Here is a 19,169-nt window from a genome sequence, read left to right on the forward strand (position 1 = left end):
GAGAGAGAGAGAGAGAGAGTTAATTACTTATTAATATTTATAAATATCTTATAAGAAGAGAAATTTTTCACAAATATCACTTTCATATGTATAATCAATTTGATGTTTTATAGGCATTAAATAGCATATTAATCTTTTTCATAAATGTATCTTTAGATTGTTATATATTTGAAACATTATAAAATAGATACGTGCATACGTGCACGTAAATGAGGGAAAAAGAAGGAGAGAGAGAAAGGCAGGCATAAATAAAAGAGAGGGAAAGAGAGAGAAAAAGCAGAGAATGTGGGAGAAAGAAAGAGGAAAGGGGAAAGAGGAAGAAAGAAAGAGACAAGAATAAAAGATCTATTGAATTTATATAAATAAAAGAAGAGAGTTAACGAAAAAAATTATATAATAATATAAAAACGATAAACTATTAAAAATATTAAAAAACTGAAATAACATTAACTAATAAAAAAAATAACGAAAATTTAATAATACATTTTTCCATATAATAATTTTGATTATATCTAAAAAATGCGACATTAAATCTTAATTTTATTTTGACGAAAAGAATTTCGTTCGTCACCTTTTAGCAGTTCGTTTTTTTTTGATCCGCCAGTCTTCCTTGATAATATCACTGGCTTTTTCGCCGATCATGATGGTCGGCGCATTCGGATTGCCACTGACAATGGTCGGCATTATGGAAGCATCAACGACCCTAAGCCCTTTAACTCCGTAAACCCTTAATCGAGGATCCACGACGGCTGTAGGATCGCCCTGCGGTCCCATTTTACAAGTACCCGTTGGATGGTAAATCGTGAAGGTAAAGTGTCGCACAGCGCACTCCCAGTATTCGTACGTATTGAATGCATATTTGTGACAACCTGGCATGCGGATGGTGTGAGGTCTGGAGCCGAATCGTTGAAATGCGCGGGTGTTAGATACTTGCATCGCTAATCTGATTCCCTCCACGAGAACATCCATATCCTCTTTATGCGTGAAATAATTTGGGTTAATTTCCGGTTGAACTAGAGGGTTTTTATTCTTCAACCTGATCCATCCTGTGCTCTTGGGCCGTAGCAAAAGCGGTAGAATTGACCAGGTTTCGGCTTTGCGCAAAGGTTTATACATAGTATTATATACTCGATCTTTTAGACCGGTGATTTTTTTTATTTGTTCGCCATCAGAGTTGACGGAACTTGGCGCGAAATGGAACTGCACGTCTGGATAATCACCGGATTTGTTAGCATATTTGCTATTAAGAAAGGCCAATCCTTCGATACCCGGCGTGGTCATAGGTCCACGCTCCTTCACGATATATTCGAACATCACCGGAAAAGTCTGAAAGCGCTCTCTCATTAAAGTAATCTGATCATTTATGATAAAAGTGAGTCCACCAAGACCCACGTGATCCTGAAGATTATCTCCGACCCGTAGATTGGATAACACTGGTATACCAAACTTGGTCAAATGTTCACTGGGACCGATTCCTGAGAGCATGAGCAACTGAGGCGAATTAATCGCGCCAGCGGATAAGATGATTTCTCTTCTGCATCTTACGATTCCTTGTTTACCATCGCGAAGAAATTTTACGCCTATTGCTCTTTTCTCCGCGTTAAAGAGCACCTTTAGAACCTGAGTATGCATCGCTATGTGCAGATTTGATCTGTTTTTTACCGGTCGTAAAAAAGCCTTCGCCGTTGAGCATCGACTGCCACGTCGAATCGTTGCTTGTGTCAACATGAAACCGGTTTGATTGAATCCATTTATGTCGCGATTCTCGTAACCCATTTCTTGGCCAGCTTGCAAGAAAGCGAGAGCCAAAGGACTTCTCCAGGGTGGCTCTTGTACGGTCAGATAACCTCCTGTTTTATGATAAGGTGTTCTCGCCAAGTATGGATTTCGATTATCTTCGGATTTGAGAAAATAAGGGAGCACTTCCTCGTAGCTCCATCCATTATTTCCTAATCGAGCCCAATTATCGTAATCGTGTCTAAAATAAATATTTAATTGTCATTTGATTGTTTCTACTTGATACATATTTCTCTAACGTTTAATAATTTTAGTAATTAAAATGACATGTCTACTTGCCGATTACCACGAACATAAATCATAGCATTAAGAACGCTGCTTCCTCCCAGAACTTTGCCTCGAGGCCAATTACACTTGTCGCCTATCATAGCGAGGCAATAGGCGGAAGTAGTTGAAGGTGAGGTTTGATACTTCCAATCAAATTTTGTAAGCTGAGTATATCCGGCAAGCAAAGGAATATCCGAAATTTCATTTTCATCATCGCCAGCTTCTAAAAGTAACACTGTCCAATTTGCTATCTCTGACAATCTCGAGGCGACCACAGCACCTGCGCTTCCACCTCCAATCACTATGAAATCGTACATTCGCAGCAACTGAAATCGCATCGCAATTTGTTATGTCTCTAATACTCGAACGTTTGGCTATTGTATTGTATATGTGTATAAATCGCTCTTATATTTCTTTCAGATATTTAAAATAATTAACGCATAATCTAATTTTATAGATATAACTTTTTTTATCTTCTTTTTCTTGTAAATGTCATTTTTTAAATTACTTTTTTGTAAAGTTTTCTGCTATAATATTTTTAATCGCAAATTTAAAAATATTCTGTGTATATATATATATAAAGAAATTTATATAGAAGGCAAATTTATAAGAAGAGGAGAGAAAAATTTATAGAAAATTTTTTATACTATTTTTTATATATATTTTTTATATATAGTAGGCTTTATTCCGATCAGACTTTGAGATTTTATAGGACATTTAATTCTGAACAAAAAGATAAACATGGATCGAAAAATGCTTCTTTAAAAAGTTAGCGCCCAAGTTTTTAAAACATTAATGTTTTAAAAAAAACTCTACTTCTTTCTTCCTTTTCTATAAATTAAAAAAAATTTTTTTATACCTCTTGTGCATCTTGCGGATGTGATTCTGGATCGAGACTGTTGTATTTATATACAGTGAGACCGATGGCCAAAAGCGGAATTAAACTAAATCCAAGAACGGAAGTTGTACCGAAAAAATTGGTCAATATTGTTGCCATTTCTATTTATTTCCACCGCCAAACATCAGTAATCCAAATAGTATCCAAATGCATGTCATTCGAGCATTATTCTTTCAAACGTCAGTTTGAACAAATAAATTTTCTGAAAGCAAATTACTAATTAACTTTACTAATAAAAATCAAATGTTTATTTACTTGTCTCAATATCATATGTAAGCTATTCTTAACGTTTAATATCTTAATATTTTGTACGTGACATTCGCCAATCTTTTACATAAAATTTTTTTTCAGTTTTTCACATTTATAAGTCCAAACAATTAATTACTTTAGAATTGATTGCAGATGCATAAATATACATACGTATAATATACGTAAAGCGTATTAGATATTAGATACATATGATTACATTTAATCATTTTATTTTATAAATTATATCATATTGTTTATATTTTAATTATATGCACAACACTTATCTCAAGTTTACCACACGAAAGCTGAAATTACGTTAGCGTTTGTAATTTCTGTTATGTGTATTCCTACCTTTTGTTCTCTGACAAGCTTATATAAGCCAACAAAATTTAGTTACTACTACTTATGACATTTCGACATCACTCAAATCCATCAGGTGGGACATTTGCAGATATTATTATCACAAGAATATCTTTGCAATAATTATCATGGTTGTTAGCAACGTGCCAATTAATTTGTCACTCGCGTACATTTCTGCGTTGATTTTTCAGTGTTGTTCCATTAGTTCTATAGTTTCTCCGTGTCTTATTGGTATCTGCGTAAACTTGTATTACACTTTCTCGTTGTATTAAGCACTCTCTCAATATTTATGATTATTCACACTTGAGTCATCTCGATTATATTCTGCAACGCGTACAATACTGTCTCAAGCTTGTTTGGTAAACTTAATTAAAAATATACGAATGTTCGATGATAAACCGGCAAAATCGTTATAAGCGAAATGAGACTAGCACCGGTAAGAACCAGACTGCACAGTGTACTGGTGAATGTGCAGAGTGAAAACCAGTTGGCCCCTAGTATATCCTTTCAATGCCAACATGAAAATTTAGTGGCTCTGTAAAGTTCATTGCTCGAAATCTGTGTCTTAAGACTAAACTATTTTTTAGTATAATTATTTGCATTGTTCTTTATAAATATGTAGTTATTTTATTTTATGTAGAATATTTTTTTATACATATAAGAATTTTTATTTTAATAAAGGAAGGAGAGAGAATAATATATAATTGAGAATATATATATATATATATATATATATATATATATATTTTTGTAATTTAAAAATGTGATACAATCGTTCGATAATAAGATAAAAATTTTTTTCATAAATGCACTTCTTGTAGTTAAAACAAATACAGAGAGAGAAAGGAAAAAGAGAAATGAGTAAAACTACTATTTATTTTCCAAATAAATAGTATTCTCGCTATGCTCGCTGAGGGCAATGTAATTATATTAAACCATGTTTTTGTCGTGAAAACTACAAAATAATCCGCAAGTAAGTCATTTGCCTTGGTTTGGTATGCAATTTTGCAATGAACAATAAATATTATGAATAATTAGAAATATTTAGAAATCTATCGCACGCGCGCAACGCATCATTTTTTTTCTTTCTCGTATGAATCATGTTGAAAGACTCTGGTTTTTTTATGTATGACACCGTGTCAACGTCTTTCTCTTTGCTTTCATGGCCAACACACGGGCAGAAAGACACACACACGAGCTACTCGCGCACTTTCTCTCTTCTTCGATATCTACGTGATTAACAAGCAGCTGTATCAATAGCACAAAAAAATGTTGCTATAATGCGTACGTTTTATTATTTAAATTTTAATTATTTATTTACAAAAATGGTGATATCAGAAAATTGTTCTGAATTATGAGAATAAATATTATAAAATTTAGAACATTGTAAAATTTAATTATTTTATTATTATATCTCTTAAAAGTATTAAAATTTTTAAATTTAATCAATTTTAATAATCAATTTTTTAACGCAAATATTGAAGTATATTAATTATAAATATTGAAGTATATTAATTAATCAAAGAGAATGTTTTTAAAACTTCAAAATGAATAACAAATCGTTAAGTACAATTTTTTTATTAATTTCAGTACTATAATTTTAATTATATACTGTAATTAAAAAATTTTTATCTAAAATTTAGTTATAAAGACTTGTGATGCAAAAAATAAAAAAGTTGCAAATGATTCTCTTGCACTATTTTTGCTAAAAAAAAATGATTTTAACTTGACCAAAGAATTTATTATTAAAAAAATGCGTTTAACAGTTTTGGGACTTCTTATATGTATATTACTACATAATGTACTGCATTGTTATATTTAATGACTTTGCGGCCAAGCATTATTAATCATATCGGCTGCTTTTTCTGCTACCATCATGATACCAGCGATAGGATTCGAATTTGGCAAGATGGGAAAGATAGAAGCATCGGCGACACGAATGTTGGCTATACCGTGTACTCGAAGTTCAGGATCCACTACCGCGGTTGGATCGTTACTCGGTCCCATCTTGCATGTTCCGGATTGATGATTTTCCGGTCCAGTTTCCGCGCGTATTTGACACATCCAAAAGGCATCCGAATCAAAATGATAGCTAATAAAATTAAAAATATGATAAAAAATTTGCAAATAATTTTAAGAAATCAACATTTAAGTGCAAATAATTTTTTTGTTTTGTTTTTGACTTTTATTGTATTAAAAAAAGAATAGAAAAGCTCGGACATTATTATTTAAATGTATCAGATAGTCCAGAAAATATTTCATAAATATCAAATTTTATTATGCTGATCTCTTTGCTAATCTGCTAATATATCGCATCTTACTTATTGAGTGATAATATAATACTTACTCGTTGCATAATGGATTTCTCACTTGTTCCAAACGAAGATCCCACTTTTTCATAATAGGTGCGTCGATAAACTTGCTGACTTTTCTGATACCTTCAAGCAAGATCATCAAGTCTTTCTCATTTGTGAAATAATCTGGATACAATAGCGGTGGATCCAAAGGATTACTCGATCGGAGTTTCATACTGCCTTGACTCTCCGTGCAAACCACCGTGGGTCTGGCCACGATCTTTCTCCTATCCGTACAATCGCCAATCCTACCATCAACGCACTCATTTGGCAGACCAGTCTTCGGACAAGATGAACTGAAACCGTCGAAGAAGGCTTGAATGTCCGGCACGCCGTTGACCGCATATTTGCTTTCAAAGAAGGCGGTGACTTGAGTGAGGCCCGTACTAGCCAGCGAACCGTTTTTGTTCTTTAGGTACTCATTTACGGCATCCATAGTCAAGGTCTCATACGGTATGTCTCTGATGCTCATAGGAACCGCCACGGATACATGATTGTGCAAACTTTGGCCGACCGGCAAATCTTTGTAAACTTTAATACCGAGATTAGCGAGGTCTTTTTCAGGACCTATACCAGAATTCATAAGAATGTGCGGTGAGCCTATAGCACCGGCCGTCAAGATCACTTCTTTATCGCATTTCACCACTCTCTTTTGACCGTTCTTATCTATCAGCTCTACGCCATTAGCTTTCTTTTCCCACGGACTAATTAGAATCTTGGTAACTTGTGCGTTTATTAATACTCGCAGATTTTTGCGATCAGAGACGGGCCTCAAGTATGCCTTGGAAGTCGTGAGACGCATACCGTTCTCAATTGTCATCGGCGCGATCGAAACACCAGTTTGATTATATTCCTTTAATTGGGAGTTGTAACCCAGCTCTTTGGCAGCTGTCAGCAGCACGTTTGCGAACTCCGGTTGATGTGGAAAATGCTGAATATTCATCATGCCGCGTTTATTTAAACTCTGTTTGTTCGACAAGATTATCGGAGAGACTGGATTCTCCACTCGTTCAAAATAACGAGTGATTTCATCATAGGACCAGCCAGTATTTCCCGCCTGCGCCCAGCGATTATAAATTTCAGGATGACCTCGAATGTACATCATACCGTGGAAGCCGCCAGTTCCGGCAATCATCTTGCCTCTTGGCCAATTGCAGACGCCGTTTGTTTCTAAAAGGATGTCAACATTGATATATTAATGTTACTTTTTACTTGCGATAAAAATATTATGCATTGTTCATACGAAAAACTGTATTAGATCAAACAACATATTGTAAGATGATATATTTTATACTTAAACAAGCAGTAGGATGCGGTGATGTTGGTTCCGTTTTGAATTTCCAATCGAGAGATGTATGAATGGCTTTAAACGCAAGTCCTGGTATCGCTGTCATAGTAGGTTCTTCCGGGCCAGCTTCGATAAGCAAAACCTTTCGCCATGGATTATCACTCAATCTTCTCGCGATTATTGGCCCTGCCACACCTGCGCCGATGATTATAAAATCGAACCTAAAAAACAATTGACAATATTGACAATTTTTAACAATAGGCGAAGAGGCACTTCTAAGTAAAAATAACGGAGCGCAACTATAATTTATTGCAAAAATTATTTTATGAGAGATCTTGTAGATTTTATACCATTCAGTCTCCTTTGGTGCTTCGTCGCTACCCAAACGCCGGCAAGAATCAGCAATGTCGCATCTGAAGGATATCGCATTTTGAATTAGGTTCATAAAAGTGCTGCTTCCACAAGCATAATCCATATATTGCGTATCCTCAAACTGGCAGGGGCAACATTTGCTGATTACGTTGTTGCTGTTTGCTTGTTCTGTCTGGAATAATAATCGCTTTAAATGGGCATAAATGAAAAGTTTTGTTATTTAAAAGTATTTGCAATCATCTAAGTAAATTTTAGCTGTTCCGAAAACTTATGTGTATAGAGGCTTTCTTTTAATATGAAATAAATGCTTACCAAGACTAAAACTTGTAGACTTGTGATAAGGAAAATATACATTTCGCAATCAGGCAAAGTAATCTAAAACTATTTAGTAATTGCACTTAGAGCAATTAGAGCAATCAAAGCTATTTAGTGATCGTGCCTATATTTTTAAGTATGTAAGAAAATATTTCTTGACAGATTTTAATGCATCTATACAAATTTAACATATAACCTTAGCCTATATGATAACACCCGCATAATTGTGCTGTCCGAATTATTGCGAGATTTTTTTTGTAAGGTACGCTGCCCGCAGCTAGTAATTTCAATGTCTCTATATCTAATAGTCAGAATTCTTTCGAGTTGCGGAAAAAGACTGTACTTAATACATGCATTTAAACGATAACGATATGATAACATTAATGAACACGTTTTTACAAGTATCTATTCAGTTCTATACAATTTTACGATATTTATACACTTATACGAGTATAATAACCATTTTAATAATTAAAAATCTGTGACAATTTAATATCCTTGTTATGTTATTTATAGTTCTCTCGATACTACTATTATTTTATTTACCTGATACGCTTTGGTAGGAGTAGCAGTGACATAGTGCGCTAAAGCTAGCAAAAAGAAGTACCATTGCATATCTGCAATTTAAAGACCAATATCATCAATAAATAAAAAATAAAAAAGACAGAGGAAAAGAAAGATGAAAAAATAAAATGTATTAATTAAGATACAATGAAACACAAATAATAATGAATTATAAATTGTGTTATATAAAAGAAATTGTGAATTTAAATCGATATTATTTGTGTCAATTAAAGTTTATTTTGCTCTTAAAAATGAACATCAGTTATGATTCATGAATATATCATTAAAAATAATAGTATACCATACCACTTTATCTTTAACTTTACCAAATGAGATAAAGTATTATATAATTTGTGTAACTTTTTACATGTTGTGCTACTTACTTTAATTACGTGTATTGTGTTACTTTAATTTTTATCGATCCCTTTTAATAATATGGCATGTTAAAAATAATTAACTTTTTAACACTACTTATACTTTGAATGATCTGAAAGAAACTACGTTCTGCTCCGAACGTTCCATGTGAAAGTTTATTATTGCCTGTTTGTGATAAATTTTTGCCATAACGATCGAAGAGCACGTATTCTCCTATAAAATCGCGCGTGTATATATATTATATATGTACAGGCGCGAAAGGCTTGGTAAAAATTTCTTCATTCGGAGCAAGTAAAATAAGATTAACTACTGCTACTATATTCGCTATTCGAGAAAATCACGTGTGGTCAAGAACATATCTCTCATCGACAAAGAGAACACATATGGTGTGACGTCATCGCTTGGCTTCAAGCGAGATTCATATCACATGGATTATTGTTGAGGAAAGCACTTATACAGTTATCAATCTTAAAAAAAAATCAAAGTATTAGGCGTTTTTTAGTGTCCAATTTTTTATATTTAACGATTTATTAAAAAGCTTTTGAAAGAAAAATGAGACAAAAATGTATAAATGAATATTAAATATAAAATGAATAATAGAGTCAGAGCGAAAAATTATCGAGAAAAATTTTAATCATATTTTTTGCAATCTTTAATACCACAGTCATCATGTTGAATTCATTGAATTATAAATCATATGTTGGATAAGAAATTGTATTTTCTTAATACCGTGAATAATTTATGTATTCACAAATTATATTTTTAAATTACTAGCATTTGTTAAAAACAATAGAAAATCTTATATAAATAATGGATTATCACAATTTATAATATGAACACCAAAATACGAAATGACAAGAAGACATAAGATTTTTATTTATATATATATGTAACATTATACATTATACTCAGAATGAAATTTTTTATTTATATTATACTTGTTATCCATTATTATTCAAACTTCCTCTTTTTATATCAATAAAGTAATTCCCAAGATATAAGCAATATTCACAAAGATATTTTTTAATTTTATGAAAGTTTCTATATATTATACATATATGAATATATTATGATACTTAGTATTGTATGCAATATATAGAATTCAAATTCTGAATTTTTATATTCACGATAAGGGATTTCATAATGGAACCTAATTTATACAAGATGCTTAGAGCAAGTAAAATACAAACAGTATCTTTATATTGGTACACACATTATTCCATGTAATTTTTTTTAAAGTCTTACCGAATGATAATTCTTCTGGTTAGTATTGCGAGACTCCACTAGCTTCAGTCAGAGTTACCCCGTTGGTGGGTGTACAATTTGTGCTGGTTTGTGAGAGAAAATAAACTCTGTGGCGCGATTTATATTTTGGATATATGAAGAGGGGCGCTCTGCTATTGCATATGTGATAAAAGAAGACAGCTTAGTTCGACAAAAAATATCACCCACTTGTGTATACCAATTAAATATTATTATATTTTGATCTGAGGGTAAATACAACACACACACACACACACACACACACACACACACACGTAGAGATAAATTTGACGTAATATACATTATATACATACATATATCTTGTAATTTTGATACAATATGATAGATTGAATTTATATATGATATAATACATATATATATATTTTTTTTTTGTAAAATATCTTTTTATTATGTCTATGTAAATTTATAATTTTATTATATTTAATATAAATTACTATATTGTACCTTGCCGTAATTTGCAATTAAATTATTAAATTGAGAATTTTTTATATGCATTCTGATACATGTATTTATCATAATTCGCGCAATTAAATCCATATGTGTCATATATCATTTTTTGATTTATATGCATTCCATGTGCACAGTATTATTCAACAAGGTGGCAATAGATTGTCAAATTCATAAAAGTGTAAATAATATGCGCTGACAATTTAAAGACTCGTGCAATTTAATAGAGTAATACAATTTATGAATTTATGATTAAAATTTGATTGAAGTTTATCCTAAAATTTTTGGGATAAAGCGTGTATAAAAAAAAATCAAGAATATAACGATTTCTAAACATTTTTTCAGTTACATATTATATTTAATATGTAAGAATGTTTAGATAATTGTGATTAAGATACAGATATATAATATGTTGTTTGGATTACATTCTATATCATATATATATATTTCTTAGGTTTTATAATGTTGTTTTTGTAATCTTATTTCATGTGTGCAAGATCTCATTATCATAATTCAAATGCTGATCATAATTTTTTTAATGATAGTTCGATGAATTATGGATTTATCGTAGAGTAAAATTATATGCTTTTATATAAGAGACATTTACATAAATATGATAATACGCTAATAAAAAAATATGATATCATGCATGTAACGATGCGATTTAAATAAATATTTTTAACGATAACGTGTTTAATGAAGCACTACTTGTCTTCATGTTTCAGGAGGATGTTGCGGCTCAATGAGGAAAAGGACCATCGTCGGTGGATACGCATTTACTTGGTGGTTTGTCACTGATGTGCAGCGATTGTCACTAGAGGTAATGACTCTGAATCCGGTATGCGAGAGCGTGGAAACGGCACAGGGTGTACCGCTGACAGTCACCGGAGTAGCGCAGTGTAAAATCATGAAGGCCGATGAGTTGTTGCACACCGCTAGTGAACAATTTCTTGGAAAGAGCGTCCACGAGATCAAAACAACTATTTTATCCACTTTGGAGGGCCACCTACGAGCTATATTAGGTACATTTGTCAACATTTATCTCAATCAATAAAAAAATTGTATTCTCAGAAATAATTAATTATTCGCTAATAAGGCAAGAGCTATTATTCTTATGGTTTTAAAAGAAAATTTGTTTCTCAGGAACGCTTTCGGTAGAGGAAGTCTACAAGGATCGAGACCAATTTGCAGCTCTTGTACGAGAAGTTGCCGCGCCGGATGTTGGTCGTATGGGCATTGAGATCCTCTCATTCACAATAAAGGATGTTTACGACGATGTTCAATATTTGACATCACTAGGCAAAGCTCAAACAGCTGCTGTTAAAAGAGATGCTGATGTTGGCGTTGCCGAAGCAAATCGAGATGCTGGTATTAGGGTATGTTTCCGTATTAGTCGGTATTGCCATTGTATTGACATTGTATATTTTGCAGTTGTTATTTAAGATGAAGTTGTTATTTTAATTGATCTCATAATGTTTTTCATTGTTCCATAACAGGAAGCAGAATGTGAGAAATCAGCAATGGACATAAAATATAATACTGATACGAAGATAGAGGACAACGCAAGACTTTATCAATTGCAGAAAGCTAACTTTGATCAGGAAGTAAACACAGCTGTAAGTATTTTTCACGAAATATGCATGATTAATATTTTTAATATAGTTTCAACCACGATTATTGCTACGTATTTATCCTTTTCTAATCATCTCTAGAAAGCTGAGGCTCAATTGGCTTATGAACTTCAAGCAGCGAAAATAAAACAGCGGATACGAAATGAAGAGATACAAATAGAAGTCGTGGAAAGGCGCAAGCAAATTGAAGTCGAGGAGCAAGAAGTTCGCCGAAAAGAACACGAACTTCAGAGTACAGTACGATTACCAGCCGAAGCTGAATTTTATAAAATGGGAAAAATAGCCGAGGGAAAAAGGTGAGGATTTTTCATAATATAAAATAGAAAAGTAAAAAAGTGAAATGTTCTGCTCAATGAACATCACCGAATACACGCAAGATATTTTATGTAAAACAGTTTTTTCTATAAAATTATCAAATAATAAATTATTTTAAATGACAATTGTTATTGATTCCATTTCATATAACATTTATAAATTTTTTAATGTTTAAATACATTTTTTTTAAGAACTCAGACTGTGTACGTGGCGAAAGCCGAAGCCGAGAAGATTCGATTAATCGGAGAAGCCGAGGCTCATGCTCTCGAAGCTATCGGTATATCGGAAGCAGAACGTATGCGAATGAAAGCAGCAGTTTATAAAAAGTATGGTGAGGCGGCTATACTCAACATCACTCTAAATGCTTTGCCAAAGGTAAGTATTACGTTTTATTCTCTAGATGTAATATACATTATTTTGCGAATATTTCTTTTTTTACAGATTGCAGCCGAAGTCGCGGCGCCATTAGCAAGAACGGAAGAAATCGTGCTTCTCGGTGGAAGCGATGCGACTAGCGGAGAATTTACGCGTCTCGTAGGGCAAGTACCTCCAGCTGTACAAGCATTGACTGGTGTAGATCTTTCCAAAGTAAGTTTATTTATATTTTTTTATTCTTTTTATCCATTTTTATTAATAAATAGCTTCTGTAAATCACCAAAAAACACACGTGTCGCTTGGCAAACGTGCATCCCTATGTCCAGATGATGCTTATATTTACATAAGTGTGAGCAAATATTATAGATTCATTAACTATAGATATTGTTTTATGTTTAGGTATTAGGAAAAATACCAGGCGCAAAGTAATGCTGAACAATGTGAATTAAAAGATGATGACCGGGCGTGCAAACTTGGAATCAATTTGAGAAAGGTGCAAAATCTATATACTGCCAAAGATTTTTCTTTTGCTGTATTATCTATCGACGATATTCTCCGCTTTTTTCTCTTTCCTAAATTTTGCTCTACCTCAAGTTTAGCCGAAACAGTGAATCTGCACGCCAGCAGATTCGCTTTGTTATCCCTTATCGCGCAAAATGAAATTATTTTACTTGCTCGTGTAATGTTTGCGCGTTTTTTATTTTACACAATGCATACAGTGTGCGATAATATTACATTTCGTTAATAAATCATTGTAATCATGATTTAGAAGACAAGCGATTAGCGCGATATATTTGATTACGTATTCACAAAACGCGACAATCCAAAGATTTTGATATACCTTGTTCCAGTTATAAATATTGATAATTTTTTCAATTCATGAAAAAGCACTGCCCATGGCTGGTGCCTAAAACAGTTATGGATATACAATTACGAATATCATAATGATAATCAGCTGCTTGTTAATGATGACATAACTCCACAGGAACTTGTTTACTTATTTTGAGATCCTAAATTCATATTTTAAGTTAAAGCATATTTAATTCTGAAATATTTTGTTAAATTTTTATCAAGTTGCTAATATTATGTCCTAAGAAACTACTCTGCTTCTGTAGTAAGCAACAATTACTAAAAGAATGATAAAAAGATAAGAGAGAAAATTTAAAACGAAAAATTATAATCTCTCTTAAATAACTTAATTTAATATTCAAAATTGATGAATATATAAAATGAGAAATAAGCCTATTAAATCACTGCCAAAAAAATCCTTTTTGCTCTTTCCAAAATTCTTCGAATATTCTTTAACAAATTGTTGATCAATGTTTTCTTGTTTTAATTTATCTAACAAGAGATATACAGAATGTATTGTGATTTGTACAATTAAAAAGATGATGACAAGATAAATATAATCATTATAAAGATTGTTAGAATTATCATTCAAACTTAAAATGAATGAATATTAATTTTCAAAGGCTTTTTTCTCGTAAACTAAGTGTCATACAAAAAAATTTTATTCTATATTTTGGACTTATTATTATACAAGGACTAACTTTTTCATATAATAGTTATTATATTATATGATACACTATACTTCATGCTTATACTTAAATTACAAAAAAAAAAAAAATTTATTTTATTTTATAAAACCAATATTTGCACGTGTACATTGTCTCAACATTTTGTTGTGAGTGCATTCTGCTTAATTTATTATATATATATATATATATATATATATATATATATATATATATAATAAACAGCTTCTAATTGATATACTAAAATTTAAAGTTTAAATATAAACAATATAAATAAGAATTTCGATATCATTGTGTTCAATGTAATAAAGTGATTTAACAAAAGAGAGAAAAAGGAGTAGCCATTCAACGCGGTTCAGGACGTGCGATTAGTTACCGTCCGTAGTCGTTATATACATATATACATATTTAGAATCACATGTAATAGCTTATAAGTTTCTAATTCCATAAAATAGAAAAAAGAAAAAAAATGCGCCACGCGGAGCGTATCTGGGCGCAATTTAAAGAAAATATTTAATCACATTACATTCACGCTCATTATATATTCTCGGTTGACCACACATCGGAATCCATGATATTAAAAAAAAAAAAAAAAATTCCAAGCTGATCAAGTGCCAATTTGTACATACAATATCGATTCATTAGTAGAGGAAACTGGGTGATTTGAATAAAAGTTCGATATTATTTGTACAATAATTCATTAGTTACTATGTGCAAGTTATAAAAATAATATATATACATATTACCTCAGTCTTCATTTATTTTTATATACGCGATAATAATTTTCAATATATATTATTTTGTCATATATAGATTTTATTGTTAGTTTATGATTATATTTTTTATTTATAGTATTCGTATAATATATAAAATATGAAAAGTAGTAAAATATAGAATAGACATATTTATACCGTTACTTTAATTGTATCACTTATATAATATGTATGTTTGTGTGCATTCACAAACAAATTATGCAATTTAACATAATACATTTTACTGTATTATTTTATGTTTAATACAATTATATTATTTAAGGAGTTTGTTCACCAAAATGATAATATTACAAATTACATTATAATTAGATACCAACATTCCTTGCAATGTAACACATTTTCAATTAAAATTTCGGCCTATTTGTCTATACAGTCTGTGAGAAATTTAAGGCTAAAAGTCGTAATTTTATATTTCCATAGTCTTTATGGTAAAATTAAATATTTAATAAAATAATTATAAAATTGTAAATAATAATATGATCTAAATAAAAAGCTTATTGTAAAGTTTGTATATCGAAAAATGTTTTGCAGGAACATGAATAACATTTATTACATCGTAATATGTATAATAAATCAAAAAAATTAGAATGTTGTGACATCACTTTATTTTATGCATAGAATTCTGTGCCTTTATCTGAATTTTGCGTTCCATAGATGAAGAAGTGGGCAAACTCCTTAATAAGTAATAGCGTTTGATTATTAAGAATGTACAATATGAGAATGCATATTCCTCTATGAATCCTTGCGATTATTTAGAACGGAAGTCAAGAGATGTAAAATCGCTAGCTAGGAAAGCAAGTCTTCCCAAAATGCTTAGCACAGTAGAGCAGTACAAAAGAAAAAGTTAAAACTTCCTTCTAAATAAAATAATAATACTAATAATAATCCAATAAAAAATTAAGACATCTAGCGATGGAGTCAACATAGCAAATGCATTAATTAGTGGATATTTTACATCAAAAATATTTCTTTAATAATGATCATACTTTTAATCAACATTGTTTCTGAATACTCTAACAAAATTAAAAATTCTATAGCTAAAAATGAAAAAAGAATATTGGTAGATGTTCAATTAATTTTTTCAAAGGTTTAGTGCATTTCTCCCTTTTCCGATGAGTAGTCAATACGAGAACATAGACACCATGTGCGCGCGCGTAGGGAGAGAAAGAGAAATACAGATAAATCGATAGACACACAAAATTAGAATAATTACGAGTTTTTGAAACAAATCCGATTTAATCGGCTTATATTGTAACATATAATTATCGAAATAATTGGATCTCTCTTAGAATCAGATTCTTCCAATCTGCAAAGGTCGACGATAAATCAGATATTATATTTCCGCCTCTGTCAATGAGAGTCTAAAATAGCATAATCTCATTGAAAATTCAATATAACTAATTCTAATTAATTAATACTAACATGCTTTAACTTCTTCTGCATATGCTTTCTAGTTTATTAAAGCATCTCTAATACTGTTCATATACTGTAATGCTTCTTTCTCTCTCTTTATTTTCTCTTTCATCCTTTCTCTCGTTAACTCGTTTGCCTTCTATATAATAAAATAAAGGTGAAATAACAACCATTAGAATGTTTCCTAATCAACTATGTCCTTACCAAGATAAGAAAGAGATCGCGATTGTGCCAGTCTAGTTAAGTAAATTGCGTTTATGTGCGATATATCGTAAAAATATATAATAGTTTCTATTGCGGACCATATTATTAGCTTATTTACTAACATACTAACGTTTATTTATTAACATATAATTCCTGTAAAAGATATTTGTTCACAGATTAAGTTTTTTTATACTAAAACAAACCGAATCGTCACAATGCACAATACGTGTGTGTGTGTGCGTTTCGTAATGTTTCATATTTTAATTTAAACATTAAATCAAACTTGGTCTGTAGACATCGTTTATACAAATATGCAGGATATACTTTTATACTCACAATCAAATGCGAGAGGATTAGATTTCTTACAGCATACTATTTTTAGCTAATTCTATTTTCTGTAAATGAAATATATCATGATGACACACATCATATTGTTTGTGTGTTTATAAGCGCGTGTGTGTGTACAATTGACATGTATATGTAAATTATAACTTATAAAAACAAAGATCATATTTTGTACGTAAATTTTTATTCTAAAAACTATTGAATTTTTTTTGTTCATTTTTAATTAAGATATTTTCTTTTTTCGTTTGAAATAAAACATTTCCAAAAAAATTAAGAGAAATTAGATCTCTAAGGAAATAAAAAAATTTTTTTCTTAAAGTTTATAAATTTAAGTCAATAAATAATTATCTCAGCATATCTAAAAACAAGAATTTCTTGGGGGTAATTTAAAGCATAAATTATATCTAAATGGTCTCTTTTCATATACATACGCACACACACAATCTATAACGATTTATTGTGATTTCTTCAGAACAATTGACAATAGAAAAAAATAGTATAGAAGGAAAAAATGGCATAACAATAATTTTTCAACAATTATAATATCTTTATTCTCATTTTTTTAGTGCAGCAATGCACGAAAAAGTGTGATTGCTATTTTTTTAATAGCATTCAATAGGACTTACACAAATCGATATTTTATGTTTTTAAATCATTATTTAAAGAAAATTTTATACCATGACATGTTAAACATTTTTTCTTTTTTATTACGATTTTTATAATGACATTAAAACATGTATTACATTTAGAAAGCATTTATTTTTTGTTATTTTTTTATTTGCAAATCAATTGCAATGAATTGATGAAAAAAGAAGGTACAATCGCACTTTTCCGGTGTATCGTTGCACGCAAAAAGAAAATAAAGTCATATAGAAATATATATTATAACATTCAACTTTCTCTTCTACCATCTTTTTCTATTTTCAAGCATATATAAAAATAAATCTCATAAGTTCCAATACGTTATCCTACACACACACGCGCACACACACATGAAAATAAATATATACAGAATATACCAAATAGACAAACAAAAATTAATACCTTTATCAAAAATTAATACTTGCATCGAAAAATAAACATATTTTTCCTGTTGAAAAAATTCTGAAAGAGCATAGCTTCATCGATATTGTAATTTTTAGCGAATGAAATTAAATTAATATATTAAAAAGAGATTTATATGTAATATAATTATAAATTTTTTTATTAATGCATGTGTGTTCTCTCATATTTTAAGACATCTGCGTGACATCAAAGATCCCTAATTTACTGCTTGAAAGCACTATATGTATTGTGTAGATGCACCCTATGTGAATTTATTGTATTACGAGCAACACTATATTTTTGTGTTACAAATACGATTTGTTGTGAACAAATACGATTCTCTTTAATAAGAATCTCTATATTGTAAGCCACATGAGACGCGCTAACGCGTAATATAAACCATCGTGATAATTTATATAGCGAACATCTGCAGAAGTTCGCTGACACATCTGTGAATAACCGACCAAAAGTAAAAAAAAAAAGAAAGAATGTCTTAGAAAAGCCCATAATTCTAGATAGAAATTCAAAATTGTACCGAGAAATATCTAAAGAGAATGAATCTAGTCTTTTGTAAACGGTAAATACAAAGTAATGTATATTTTGAAAATTATGCTAGAGGCGTCTCGATGCATAGATAGAGAGGACAATATTATTGTGTCATATTCTACTTTAATTGAAAGTAATGAAACACAATGTGAAATTAGTGCATATTTTTAATAAATGGATCACGAAATTACATCCCCGACTATTCCAGCGATTATTCATTCCTATATAATAAATGTAACAGCAAATTTAATGATAAATGTAAAAGTAGATTATAAATATCTGTACATATACAATGCTTGATTTTATTCATAAGCTGCAACCCTAAATAGGTTTTCCACTTAGGCATTTAAATAATTGACAGAAGACTCGTATTTCATAAGATCTTAATTGTAATAACAAAAAAAAACCTTTCCTCCTT

At 30.7% G+C, this 19,169-nt stretch overlaps 3 protein-coding genes across 4 annotated transcripts in view; 1 reads left to right on the top strand and 2 right to left on the bottom strand.

Annotated features, from left to right (window-relative positions):
* Positions 1-14,574, top strand: part of LOC126851210 (flotillin-2) — a 41,846-nt gene extending 27,272 nt beyond the window's left edge. The window contains exons 2-8 of the mRNA XM_050594919.1: positions 11,296-11,592; positions 11,714-11,946; positions 12,067-12,186; positions 12,283-12,497; positions 12,708-12,891; positions 12,958-13,104; positions 13,291-14,574. Coding sequence (XP_050450876.1) covers positions 11,296-11,592; positions 11,714-11,946; positions 12,067-12,186; positions 12,283-12,497; positions 12,708-12,891; positions 12,958-13,104; positions 13,291-13,320 — 1,226 coding nt within the window. The 3' untranslated portion in view covers positions 13,321-14,574. The remainder of the gene's footprint in view (positions 1-11,295; positions 11,593-11,713; positions 11,947-12,066; positions 12,187-12,282; positions 12,498-12,707; positions 12,892-12,957; positions 13,105-13,290) is intronic.
* LOC126851219 (glucose dehydrogenase [FAD, quinone]) lies at positions 541-3,066 on the bottom strand. The gene is given in 3 exon segments (XM_050594937.1): positions 541-1,978; positions 2,077-2,390; positions 2,924-3,066. Coding segments are annotated over 3 exon segments (1,890 nt in total). The 5' UTR covers positions 3,062-3,066.
* Positions 5,285-10,167, bottom strand: LOC126851204 (glucose dehydrogenase [FAD, quinone]-like). Of its 2 annotated transcripts, none has more exons than XM_050594907.1 (6): positions 10,085-10,167; positions 8,447-8,517; positions 7,564-7,757; positions 7,220-7,434; positions 5,919-7,095; positions 5,285-5,663 (listed from the first exon to the last, which is right to left on the bottom strand). In XM_050594907.1, exons 2-6 carry the CDS (start codon positions 8,513-8,515, stop codon positions 5,390-5,392), a joined length of 1,929 nt encoding a protein of 642 aa, XP_050450864.1. In that variant the 5' UTR covers positions 8,516-8,517; positions 10,085-10,167; the 3' UTR covers positions 5,285-5,389. The 2 variants fall into 2 exon arrangements, with proteins under 2 accessions (XP_050450864.1, XP_050450863.1); XM_050594906.1 differs by lacking the exon at positions 10,085-10,167 and adding an exon at positions 8,848-8,913.
* Positions 14,575-19,169: the final 4,595 nt, after the last annotated feature.

Source organism: Cataglyphis hispanica, chromosome 7, assembly GCF_021464435.1.
Source record: "Cataglyphis hispanica isolate Lineage 1 chromosome 7, ULB_Chis1_1.0, whole genome shotgun sequence".
Classification (NCBI taxonomy): domain Eukaryota; kingdom Metazoa; phylum Arthropoda; class Insecta; order Hymenoptera; family Formicidae; genus Cataglyphis; species Cataglyphis hispanica.

What these genes read in the sequence shown, in the direction of transcription:
- LOC126851204 (XM_050594907.1), bottom strand. Translation starts at nt 8,515, where the DNA reads ATGCAATGGTACTTCTTTTTGCTAGCTTTAGCGCACTATGTCACTGCT. An exon ending in CTCCTACCAAAGCGTATCAG is followed by an intron (nt 7,758 to 8,446) that starts GTAAATAAAATA and finishes TTATTATTCCAG; the next exon opens with ACAGAACAAGCAAACAGCAA. An exon ending in AGAAATCCATTATGCAACGA is followed by an intron (nt 5,664 to 5,918) that starts GTAAGTATTATA and finishes TAATTTTATTAG; the next exon opens with CTATCATTTTGATTCGGATG.